We start from the raw sequence: 13458 nt of genomic DNA on the forward strand, positions 1-13458 counted from the left end.
CCCAGTATCTTTAAATAATACAAATTTAGTATCTCACCGTTCTGGAGATCAGAAATCTGAAACGGGTCTCACTGGGCTACAATTAAGATGTCGGCAGGGCTTTGTTCCTTCTGGAAGCTCTATAGGAGGACCCATTTCCTTGCCTTTTCCAGCTTCTGGAGGCTACCTGAATTCCTTGGCTCATGGATCCTTTCTTCATCTTGAAAGCCACCAGTGTGACCTCTTCAAAACTCTCTCTCTCTCTGACTACAACCTCTCTGTCTTCCTCTTTTTCTCATGAGTACTCTTGTGACTACATTTGGGCCCATCCACATAATCCAGAATAATTATCTCCCATCTCAAAATCCTTAGCTTAATCACCTCTACAAAGCCCCATTTGCCATGTATTGTAACATTCACACATTTTCAGGAATTAGGGTGTAGATTTCTTTGGGGGATTCTAATTCTGCCTACTACGATCACAAAGTAAAATAGTAGCCATACAATTACCAATTTCTGAGAGTGCACAGGACTTCAGTGAGAATCCAGATACCACATCAGCCAGCACCTTTATACTGCTGGGTGTTCCTCCTGGACCATTCTTTAAAAGGCAGCTGTTTCTAAATATGAAGAAAAGAGGTTACTTCTCTTCCTAAACTGTAAGATCCGTGTAGCAATCCATTTTGCATTGAAATGATCCTTGGTCAGTGGGAAATAAAGCAATCAGAACAATGACTTTGATCCTGAGTGAGTCCAGGGTTTGTATTATTAATCAAAAAGACATTTTTCTGCTCTGCACATGCAAGGTTAGAGTGAGAATGGAGTGGGGGATATTTTTCAGACAAACCCTCATCTCCCAATCCATGGAAATTATTCTCCTTAGCAAAATGACACCAAAACTGAGTAAATAAATAAATAAGCAGAGTGGTTAAGTCTCAAAGCCCTATTTGGTTTTCCATTGTAAAAAAAAAAAAAAAAAGTTACAACAAGTACAATTAAATCTTACAAGCACCATCAGAAATAATAAACACCATGAATGTTACTCACCGGTACTCTACGTTGTAAAATGTTTCAGTGGCATATGTGAAAAATTGGCAGTGAATGCTATTGGTGCACTTTTTTTGGCATTCTTCAACACTTTTTACCTTAGAGACATTAAAATTGACTCCTCTCATATCAATTCCTTTATGAATGTCTCGGTGGCAAGCTGTACAAGTAAAATGCATAGAGCAAATTCAGTAAGCTTTCCTTCTAGAACTAGATCATCAATTAGGATAGTTTTGAAGAATGATATTCTGTTTTTCACGACTGCCTTTTTAGTGAGGGGATTTAGAATTTTTCTGACATCACTACATTATCAAACTCTGCTCGAATTAAAAACACTCCAGTATGTTTTAGAGCACTAGCATGGAGAAAGGGTGACTTTGTTTCCAAAACTGTAAGGTATATGCAACCATATGGGTAATATTTCATGATCAATGAGCAGTGGAAGACAAAGCAACGGCAGTGAGGGCCCTGGTGATTGTTCCAGGGGTTCGCATTATTAAACAAACTGATGTGCCCTCAACTTCTTGCATTGAGTGAAGGAGCTTCTCTATCTCTGCTTATTTCTCAGCTCTCAACTACTCCTGTCTGTGAATTTCATCTGTAAGCCCTGCCATTGACATCTATGTGCCAAATCACTATTAAAGGAAATAATCTTTGTATATTTGTGATGAAGCCATTTATATTTTCTTTATATTTTTGTTCAATTTCACTTAAGCAACCTTTCATTTGACATGTATCTTATACACAAAAAAATATAATTTTTTTGACAGACAGCAAACCAAATTTATGATTTAGGCTTAAAAAAAAAAGAAAAAAGAAAAGGCACTCAGATTTGTTAGTTAGACCCTTGGATAAGGAAACCAGAAGTATAACCATAATCTGTTGTATGTAATGTTCCACTCCTAACGGTATGGTTGAAAAAGTCATACTACTAGATTTAATAGTGGGAATGACAGAAAGAATACAAACTAGTAGGAAAACAATATATTGAGGTGGGCAGGGCAGTGGATAACTCACAGTGATTCATGCCCATAGGAGTTTGCAGATTCTAGAAATGAAGTCTCTTTCCAACTCTGCTGCACATCAGAAAAGAAACCAGCTGAGTTGGGATGAGATACTTACAAACTAAAACTTTTCTTTATGATCAGTGGAAAGCTATAAACCTACCTGTAAATGTTTTAAACTAAAGTTGGTCCGAAGTTTAGGGACTTTATGTCCTGGGGAGCAATTATTCACTTTAATTTGAGATACTTGGGGAGAGTTAGGAGGGAACATTAAATCAAGTTCTGTAAGACGAAGTTTGAGAAAAAAAAATAACTAGGAGTACTGAGAAAAGCAAAATACTGTTCTTTAAATTTTACTATGATAGCATAATTAAAAAGAATGCTTAATTGAATAATTTATACTAAGTTGTATTAAGATATAGGTTCGATCTTATAACATAGGACACGTACTCATCCTCAGGTAAACTCCATGTTGGCTAAGTCAGATCCCCATGTTCCCAACTAAGGACTGATTCCTACACAAACTGCGGGCACAAAGCACCCATGTGGATTGAGGGAGTGGTATTCAGTATTCATGGGGGAGGGAAGGATAAGAAATGTTAAAACACCTGAAATTTGACACTACAAAACTAAGTGTAAATAGTAAAGGCAAAATAGCAACGATGTACAGTCACAACATGGTTATTTCAAGGTCCTGCCAGCCCATCGGTGGAGAGAATCTTTTCATTACTTTTCACTTTCAAGTCAGAGAAATAGTTTATCTGCCTTAAATTAGGATAGGTTTGGAAATTGTTTCCCAAGACATTGGTAGCAGTGTCAGAACTTGAATTTCCTGAACTCTTAAGTCCTCACATTTTTTTCCTAAGAAGTATTATTCTTATTAGCAAGATTTATAGAACACAGACCTTCCATTTGAGGGCTTAATGGGGTTTCTTAACCTCTGTGTTATTGACATTTGGGACCAGAATATCCTTGTCAGGGGGGCTTCTCTGTGCCTTGTAGAATGTTTAACAGCCTCTCTGATCTCTATCCACCAGATGCCAGTAGCATCCCCCCAAGATGTGACAACCAGAAATGTCTTCAGTTATCGCCAACTGCGCCCTGGATGAAGGACAAAACCACCCCTGGTCAAGAACCACTAGCATACAAATCATCTCAAGTAAAACAGGGAGACAGATGCCCTCTGTGTTCTCTCTAAGATTTTTATGTGCAATCAGCAGTGGGGGAAGGTGACAGCCATCATTTCAATGTGTATTCACCTTCTGCAAATCTTATATTGCAGTGCTAATCTCATTAGTGATAGAGGCTCCTTGAGCATGTAACTGATAAAGACAAGAGGAAGGATACATCCAATAAATAGTGTCCCCTCAAAGTGCTCCCTTCCAAATGTCCAAGGCAGTACAGAGCTTGAACAGAACCTGTTTTAAGGTAAACCCATTATTCATTCAAATTTAGCTAAGGCATCAACAGCTTACCACTTATTTGATGACCACATTGCTTTAAGGAATGTCCAGAAATTGCACTTGTCCATGACATTCTTGGCAGGGTTTCTGTAACACTGTCTTTTAAAAAGCAACCAAATCTGTTTTTAAAAGAACTTTCAGTTAGAAAGTAGAATAATAAACACGCACTAGAGGAAATGTCTAACATTTTTTATACACTAATAACTATGACTAGGAATAAGGAAAATAATAGAGCTTCCCTGACACTTGCTGGAAAAAACACTTGTAGAGGAAATTCCATAAAAATCTAACAGCCTTTGTAATACTTAACCTCAGTATTATTTTTCTTTATTAAAAACACTTTTAAATACAGAAAGTCAATCATATTAAAGAGGTAATGACTTTTCCCGTGTTCCTAAAATTTGGGGTATTATGCTTTCACCTGGTGAATGTTTTTACTTAAGAAATTAAATCAGTTATGAGAGCTGGATCTACCTATGCTGTTCAGCTTGCTTATTAATTCCTTCTAGTTTGCACTAACAGAAGACTTCATTCTATCTTTAACATCAATATTAATGGTTATTTTTCACAAGGATTCTAGAACCTAACTCAACTCTAAATAAAAAGTTGGGGCAGCCTGGGTGGCTCAGTGTTTTAGTGCCGCCTTCAGCCTAGGGTGTGGTCCTGGAGACCCAAGATCAAGTCCCATGTCAGGCTCCCTGCATGGAGCCTGCTTCTCCCTCTGTCTGTGTCTCTGCCTCTCTCTCTCTCTCTCTCTCTCCCTTTTATTTATAAATAAATAAAATTTTAAGAAAAAAGGTTGGTGCCTCTCACACACACTCTGGGTTTTCTGTACAAGTTTAATATGTAGAATTAGAGGGTGATTACCTAATTCCAAGTTTTTCGATTCAAACAGAGTTAAGATAAAAGAAAAGACTTGTGAATATGGAAATGAGAACAGTGAAGAAATGCTCATTCTGATTACTGATCAAAGTGAAAGAAAATTATGATGAAATCATGGCTGCATTCAGTCAACTTTATGAGCTAGTAGGATATTAAATGGTTATTTTTCCAGTGCTCTTACTTTTCCAAAATGGTAGTTAGCAATATATATTTGCACGTGCGTGCATGTGCATGTGTGTACACAGCCCCCCCCACACACACACACACAAACTATACATACTACAGGTGTACTGGTTTACTACAGGCCCGTTCAGACCAGACCCTTCCCAAGATCACAAGTTCTGGATCTTACTCAACAATATTTGCAACAAAATATTTACCTTCTGTTATATTTTCTTAGGACTGAGCTATCCACTAATAGGATCCTGAGTCAGACAGTATGTTTCCTTGTTCAGGTGAAATATTCACCTGTTTTTAGACCCTTTCTTGAGGCAGTCACTTAACCCAATGATTTTCAAGCATTCTCCTTACATCCTTGGATAGACAATGCCTAGTTTCTATGACTTTAGGTGAAGGAAACAACTATTTCACATGCATATTGCCAGACCCAAGACACTTTGGTTCAGTGGGCTGAACGGTTTGGGTCTGAGGCTGTGGCCTAAGGATCTGCTAATATAAGAACTGCTCCAGGTGATTCCGATGAAACTGGCCCTTCAACCCCATTTGAGAACCATAACCCTGCAACATCTATACCTTTTTGCACACAACTGGTTCTATTTTGCAAAATGACTGGCTTCTCCAATAATGGCATATCATCTTTTACCTTTTGTTTACATCATTAGTTGAACTTTCAGGAAGAAAACTGAAGAGCAAACACCTGGGGTGGAATGTGCACATCATCTGACAGTGATGGGCATTCGGGGTATACATGGCAGTTAGGTCCCCACCTTTGAAGAAGGTGTTTTTATATAATTGAGTCAGGCATCCTGTGATAATCATTGAAAAAAATACATTAATTTGCAATGAATGTGAATAATTATTTTGATAAAAATATATCTGTTCTAAACCTTCTTACTTCCTCCACTAAATACCCAAAGAGCTTTACAAGACTGTATTAAGTATAACATATTAAGGTGACTATTTGAACAAAGTATAATATTACTTAAAGTCATTCTATGGGGGGGTGCCTGGGTGGCTTAGTCTGATAAGCATCCGCCTTCGGCTCAGGTCATGATCCCAGGGTCCTGGGATGGAACCCCACATCAGACTCCCCTCTTGATGGGCAGCCTGCTTCTCTCTCTCCACCTTTTGCATTTCCTCACATTCTCTCTATCTCTCTCTCTCTCCCTCTCCCTCTCCCTCCCTCTCTCCCTCTCCTTCTCTCTCTCTCCCCCAAATAAATACATAAAATCTTTTAATAAAAAAATAAAGTCATTCTACGGGTACTTCTCCATAAAAAACTTGGTTGATTTTTATGAAATTATACAATATTTTGCACATAAATTATCTGCAAGAAAATATAATTCTAGCTTGGCTTCTCCCTGTGGCCTAACAGATTATGAAAATACCATGCCTTAAAAATAACAAGTGGAATGCCTGGGTGGCTCAGTCAGTTGAGTGTCCAACTCTTAATATTAGCTCAGGTCTAGATCTCAGGGTGGTAAGTTCAAGCCCCACACTGGGGTCCACTAGGCATGGACCCTACTTAAAAATAATAAAATGAAATGAAATGAATGAAATGAGATGAAATGAAATGAAATAATAGGCTTCCAGTTATGGAATAAATAAGTCACAGGAATAAAAAGCACAGCATAGGGAACATAGTCAACATTGTAACAGTGTTGTATGGTGACAGATGGTAGCTACACTTTTGGTGAGAATAACATAATGTATAGAGAAGTTGAATCTATGTTGTACACCTGAAACTGTTGTAACATTATGTGTCAAATATAGTCAAATAAAAAAATTTAAAAAACCCAACAATATACAATCTCTGTCTCAAAACCTTTTACAACAAACAGCTCTGTGAGTGTAAGGGGAGTTAGAGGCAGACTTTATGCCTCTGATTTTTTTTTTTAACAGAAAGAAGGAACTGAATCTCAGGGCAGTATAGAGTTGTGTAAGTAAGACCCATGTGGCTAATGATCGTCCTGGAAGAGAAACCTAGCTCTTCTCACTCCCAATCCTGTTCCCTTTTCTAGTGTGCGATGTTCAATGTTGTACCTCATCTCAGTTTAATCTAAACAAACCAAGAGTTATTAGGTACTTATTGGGATCAGTACAGAGAACACGTTTATTTGCTCGGTTTCTACAAGCAAATGCAAATACACACATGAGCTAAATTGAAAATCCATTCTGAACTATTTGCTGTTTGGCATTGTTCACAGTTCTAGGGTACCCTGCATCCCATGTGTTGTTAGAGTATTATCTGCTAGCTTTACTCTTCTTCTGTTTCATATATTAAAAGTAAACTTTGATGCATGAATTTGAGTTTACCTTGAGAGACCCACTTTAAAGGAAGCTTAATAAGCATTTCCGTCTTAGGCAGCACATTTGTTCGTCTGTCAATTGTCCATTAACCACAGGATATTCTAATGATAACTTTGCCCATCTTCTAGGACATCTATTTTTGTATTGCCCTTCAGGGAATGGGCAGCTTAGACACATGTGTTTCATTAAGCACTGATGATTAAAATTTCCTCTGCACTATCCTACCCTTCTGGGGATCCCAGCCTTGAGGTCTCTTATGATGACTTAACCCAGGAAGATCGTTTTTCTTCCTCTGGGAGGTATGGCTAAGATGACTAACCCTTGGGTAAGGCTTATATTTAGAAAAAGCAGAGATCAAAAAAATAAAAATAAAAAAAAAAGAAGAAGAAAAAGCAGAGATCTCTTCAGGTGGAAGCCTATGGGGATACAAGTTGCCAGGTGTACAGGCCTAGATTTCATATACACACAAAACACTGAGTAGCTGGTCCAGTCACAACCTGTGTTTTGAACAATTGATGTATTTGGCTGATTCATAGTTACCAAGTCATCCTCCCCCATCCCAGTGCACAAACATGAGTACAAACAATAGCCTGTGCTAGCCTGGTAGTTCCCATTCCTCAGCTAAGCCTTTGTGAACTGCCATGTGACTTGGCTGACAGAAAGGGGCAACTAAAAACACACCAACTTTGGAACAGATTGGGAGGAAAGTTCTAATAGTTGTTCTTACTTATCCTCCTAAGTTGGTAATGGTGATGATAATGGTGATGACAATAATGATAGTAGGCTTGTTCATATTGTATTTTAGAGTGTTTTAAAGCACTGTTATATAAGTTATCCCATAACATAAAATATGCCACACTGTCTCCTGTGTCCATGGACTTTGGGCAGATTCTTTAGTGTTGTTAAAAAAATTACATAATCAATAAGAAAAACACCACATTTTTCTTTAAAAAGGGCAAAGAGATATGAATAGATAATTTACAGGGCAGCCCAGGTGGCTCAGCGGTTTAGCACCGCCTTCAGCCCAGGGCGTGATCCTGGAGACCTGAGATCGAATCCCAAGTCGGGCTCCCTGGAACCTGCTTCTCCATCTGCCTGCTTCTCTCTCTCTCTATGTCTCTCATGAATAAGTAAATATATTTTTTTAAAAAGAAAAGATAATTTACAAAAGAAACACAAGCATACAGTAAGTATATGAAAAATGTGAGTATATGAAAAATGGTAAGAATAATAAATACAGGGATGCCTAGGTGGCTCAGTGGTTGAGTGTCTGCCTTCAGCTTGGGGTGTGACCTCAGAATCCAGGATCAAATCCCACATCGGGCTCCTTGCAGAGAGCCTACTTCTCCCTCTGCCTGTGTCTCTGCCTCTCTCTCTCTCTGTATGACTATCATAAATAAATAAAAATTAAAAAAAAAAAAAGAAACCAGAGTCCATGACAGATTTGGCCTCAGGAATCACTGGATAGGGTACTCAGCTGATTCCATCAAGATTCAATTTCTCTTCATTTATTTGCTCTGTTCTATGGTGTTGCTGTTGGTCTCAAGTTACACAGAGTGGCAAGGTGGTGCCAGAAGCTCAGGCCTTTGCATTTTCTAATAGTTCAAGAGTCTTATTTCCAGAAGTGTAAGCAAAAGTCTTGTTGCAGGCCTTTGGCTCTGATCAGGTCATGGTAGCCAGTAGGACACGTGCATCTACATATTAGTTGAGGTCTGCTTGGGTCACAGTTGCATGGACCCAAATTCAGAGGCAGTGGTTGCACAGAAACAAATTAGGATACAGTTTCCAGAAAGGTGAATATATGTCAAGCCATATAGATGACTAGTGGAGTTGGCCTAAGTGGGATAAATGATCACTCTTATTTGCTAGTAGAGAGGGTTTACTGGAAAATCACTCCTCTGAAAGATAATTTCATGATATATATCGCAAAACCTTCCAAAATATTCCCACTTTTCTAACATTTTTTGTTTCCAAATTTTGTTCTGCAGAAATAACTGAATGTGTGCATAAGAATGTGCATAGAGGGGATAGCCCCAGTGGTGCAGTGGTTTAGCACTGCCTGCAGCCCGGGGTGTGATCCTGGAGACCTGGGATCGAGTCCCACGTCAGGCTCCCTGCATGGAACCCGCTTCTCCCTCTGCCTGTGTCTCTCTCTGTGTGCCTCTATGAATAAATACATAAAATCTTTTTTAAAAATGTGCATAGAGTGGGCACCTGGGTGGCTCAGTGGTTGAGCATCTGCCTTTAGCTCAGGTAATGATCCTGGTGTCCTGGGATTGAGTCCCACATTGGGCATCCCACAGGGCGCCTGCTTCTCCCTCTGCCTGTGTCTCTGCCTCTCTCTGTGTCTCTCATGAATAAATAAATAAAATCTTTAAAAAAAAGAATGAGCATACAAAACATGACTAGGGAAGATTACTAAGCTCCAAAAAATATTATATATATAAAAAATAGCTATAAATGTTATAAAAGTTATAAAAAAGTATGTAGAATTAATAGCATCTTTGTTAAATGTGTAGATAGACACATGTAGAAAAATATCTGAAAGACTAAAATAAATTTTAACAGTAGCCATTTCTGGATTATAGGACTACAGACAATAATACATAGTTTCTTATTTTCTGCTTACCTGCATCTCTAATTTTCTTAGCATGATCATAATTATTATTATTTTTTTTTGCCAAAAAAATAAAACTGAAGTGGCCATATTCTATTGCATCTCTGGCTCCTACTCCTCAGCATTCAATGAATTTAATGATCATGGCTCAAAAAAGCAATTAGACATGGAGGGGCAGATTTGGGTTTAGGAGGGAAAAAATACCTTCTTCCTGAAAAAATAACATCTCTTTACAAATGTAACCCTTTCCCAAGAGATGTTTATCTTAGCCATACATCTGAAAGGCAGATAAATAATCACTGGGGCGTGGCCATCTTAAGTCAACACAGACTCAGAAACCACCCATAACAGTGGCTCATTCCATTCCATAACGATTAATGAAAAACAGTGTCCAGAATCATCTTTATTCCCGGAAAATTTAATGGAATGACTAGAGAGAGAAATACGGTTCAAAGCCTGGTGTTAAAACCAGAACTATTCAAATGGATGATTTACTAATTTAAATTTAAACCAAATACTTTCATTTCTGAAGTAGTTCCCCAGTGGCCTAAGAGAGTAAAAAATATACACCTGGTACCTATAACAACACTTGGGTTGGATCCAGACATTATAAATGCCTATACATTGAATATTCAGATAAAATTGGTTTTTAAAATATCTTGATAATAAAAATGGAGGGCTGACTGTTTAAGATCTGCTTTGTAAAGAGTCATTTACAAACAGAAGTTTCTGTCTGCCCACAGACATTCTCACTTCTGGGCTCCCCACCCCTGTGTGTCTAGGGCAATACATCTGAGAAGTGGCAGTTGCCCCTGGATGTTATAAGGATTTATGTCCTGACTTACTGGATCTGCCTCCATCTGGAAGCTGTATGTTCAATAGCTTTCTCCAGGGCTGGCATGTCTTGTTAACTACTCCTTTCCTACACACAACTTTACATCTTAGAGATAATGCACTCACCACAGGAAACTGTAGCAAAGAAGCAAGTGAAATAAGCGGCTTGCCTGAATGAAATCATCCTAGAAGAGAAAGCAACACATACATAACCCTGCTGGTTACAGATCATATTTATCATAAGCCTTAATTTAAGGTGATAGAGATCTTCTTATAGATATCTGCATTGCAAATCTAAACACGTAATTACCGGTACAGGGAACAAGAGCTTCTGTATATTTTATGCCAGGGACTTGGCACAAGATACAAACTGAGATCTCCAGACTACTATCATGTTAATGGCTCACTTGCCATCAATGTTTTTGATAATTATGGAAAGGGAATTGGTAGAGGGGGGTTAAATAGTTGTGAAACCTCTTGATTTGGGGAAAAAGAAAATGATTGTAAATAGTGGCAATAATATTGGTCCAGAATCCCTAAGGAAAGCTCTCAAAATACTAAAGCCCATTGAAAAACTTTAAAGCACTCAACAGTCTCTGATTTTAAAATATCTTAGAGTAAAAGATTTCATATATAAGAATATCAATATCTAAAAAAAAAGAATATCAATATCTCTTATATTCTCTAAATACAGTGGAAATTAGAACATACGGATAGCTTCTTCTCAAAGTAGAACTATGCTTAATTAAAAAAAAAAAAAACCACACACACGCATCTATTTGGAAGCAATCAGAATAATAGAAATTCTCTACCTGAGAGCACAATTGCTTCTGTGGCTCTGGAAGTGAGGGAGTCTCTTGCCACTTAAAAATGGACGGTCCTCAAGCTTCCCTAATAGGGCACTGCAGGCAGTATTTGCTTGGCTCCAATATTGACTTTGGTTTTCTGCCAACAGTTTCAACTTTTTGTCCTGTCAACATATTCTATGAACGTCCCATTCCTGTGTTCAGCTATTTAATATATTAACTATTTCATGTTAGGGCCACATAACGCATGCCCAGATTTCCATTTTTAAAAACGTTTATAACTTCCCCCATTATTTGGAGTCATGCAGCTTAAATCTCATATAACTGAACTTTCCCCATTGCAATTATCTGGATGAAAACTTTAAAAGGGATGCATATAGGTAGCTCCTTCTCCTTCTGGGAAGATCTTTTGGCTAATGATAACTATGCTTTTCCATACCCTCCTCAAAGAAGCATGTAGCCCTGAAGTTTTGAGTATGGAAGGGAATTGGAGGATGATTAGGTCCTTCTCCCACCCAATGCAGAAAATGATATATAGCAGGAGTTGACAAACCACAGTTCACAGATCAAATCTGGCCTGGTGTCTATTTTTGTAAATAAAGTTTTATGGGAACACAGCCACACCCATTCATTCATGCATTGTCTATATTTGCTTTCATTCTACAACTACAAAGTTAAGTAGTTGTGACAGACAGTATGACCTACAAAGCAGAAAAAGTTTACTATCTGGTCCTTTTCAGATTATGTAAACTGAAACCTGCTATACAGCTCTCTAGGCAGAGTTTAGACTTCCTAGTTGGGAAGTTGAGATGACCTCATCTGGAAAAAAAATATACTGGTTTGCCTAGAAATCTGTTCCGGTTTAGGGAATTCTATTTTCTTATTATTTTTAATAAAAAGTCTCTGTATACACTGACATATACCTTCTTGCAACTACTTTAATATTTTAAAAATGAATCAATTACTTAATTATTTAGAGAATGCATGTGCAGGGTAGGGGGCAGAGGGAGGAGAGAGAGAATCTTTATGCAGGCTCCATGCTCAGCTCGGAGCCCAGTTGAGGGCTTGATCTCATGATCCTGAGATCATGACCTGAGCCAAAATCAAGAATCAGACACTTAATCGACCTAGCCTCTTCTTGCAACTTCTATACTTCAGCCTAGATTCGCCTACTAGATCCATACAAAATAATTTATTCTCTTTTTTGTGTGCTTTTTAAACTCTTAAAAGACCATAATTACGTGCCCACTAAATCTCCTTTGTTTGCTAACCCTCAAAATTATTGTACATTCTGACTAGTCAAATAGATTTTTAGGGAGTTGATTCTTATATAAATATTTTATGCATATTACTGCAATGCAGAACTGTGTTTATTAAAAATGTAGCATAATGTTGCTGGTAAATATTTTCTGGCTGTAATGAAGCAGCATATTTCAAATATGCATGCTGTACCGCCTTGTAGATTCAGGGTATCAACTAGTACACCAGCAATCAACAAAAAATAATCCTCTGTCCCATGTAATATAAAAGAATTTAAATTTGGGATCTCATCTGTTACCGGCCTCAACAGAAAAAAATGATGAGTGGAACAAAGCTACCCTGCCTCCAAAGCACAGCTGACCTCCTAGAGGTTGTTTCCCTAAAAGGGGAGATTACAGATTTTACCCTTTTTACACATACTTCTGTGTTCCATTTGAACTTCTCTTGCAGCAAAACAGAAGTCATTCTCTAGTAATACAATAAAACTAAAAATTTCTTTTTAGAAGAACAAAATCAGAAATAAGTTGAAAAGAGGCAATGGTAGGTAGAATTCTAAAATGTTCCCCCAGATTTCCCAGTCTGATCCCAGAGACTGAATGTAAGATAAGATGCCCTGTTTGTCCACAATCATGTTGTGTTGCATGAGGAGAGCAATTTTGCAGGTGCAATTAGGATTGCTAAAGAGTTGATTCTGAGCTATCAAAATGGAGATGATGTGGGGGCCTAATCGCATCAGTTTTCTTCTGCTGTTAGCCTAAGGAGAAGTCCAAACTCAAGTGTGAGAGAGAGTAGTAGTTGGCTTTGACGTGGATGGGGCCTGAGGCAAAGCCCCCAGAGTGGCCTCTAATGCTTCTAACAAACTGAATGGGCTTGGATGAGGATTCTTCCCACAACACCCACACCTCAATTTGGGGCTTGTGAGATGCCAAAAAGGGAACCCAGCTAAGCCCACCTACTGATCCACAGAATGCGAAAGGATAAATTAGGGTTGTTTTGAACTGCCAAGATTACAGTCAGTTGTTACACAGCAAAAGAATACTAATACAGAAGGTTTATTATCAGAAGTGACAGTGGCC

At 38.2% G+C, this 13458-nt stretch overlaps 1 protein-coding gene across 6 annotated transcripts in view; it reads right to left on the reverse strand.

The window, feature by feature from the left end:
* Nucleotides 1-13458, reverse strand: part of LOC112675194 (coagulation factor XI) — a 54033-nt gene that overhangs the window by 36518 nt on the left and 4057 nt on the right. For 3 of the 6 annotated variants that reach the window (XR_007402789.1, XM_049095150.1, XM_049095152.1), the window contains exons 2-6: nt 10443-10501; nt 5199-5361; nt 3506-3612; nt 1027-1186; nt 484-599 (exon numbers count right to left, since the gene is read on the reverse strand). Coding sequence is in view for 5 of the 6 variants with exons in the window: in XM_049095150.1 (XP_048951107.1) it covers nt 484-599; nt 1027-1186; nt 3506-3612; nt 5199-5361; nt 10443-10501 (605 nt within the window). In the remaining variant the exon portion in view is untranslated. Of the gene's footprint in view, nt 1-483; nt 600-1026; nt 1187-3505; nt 3613-5198; nt 5362-10442; nt 10502-11128; nt 11974-13458 lie in introns of those variants that run through there. The other 3 variants (XM_035699745.2, XM_035699749.2, XM_049095151.1) reach the window with 2 other exon arrangements.

The sequence above is a fragment of the Canis lupus genome, chromosome 16 (assembly GCF_003254725.2).
Source record: "Canis lupus dingo isolate Sandy chromosome 16, ASM325472v2, whole genome shotgun sequence".
Lineage (NCBI taxonomy): Eukaryota > Metazoa > Chordata > Mammalia > Carnivora > Canidae > Canis > Canis lupus.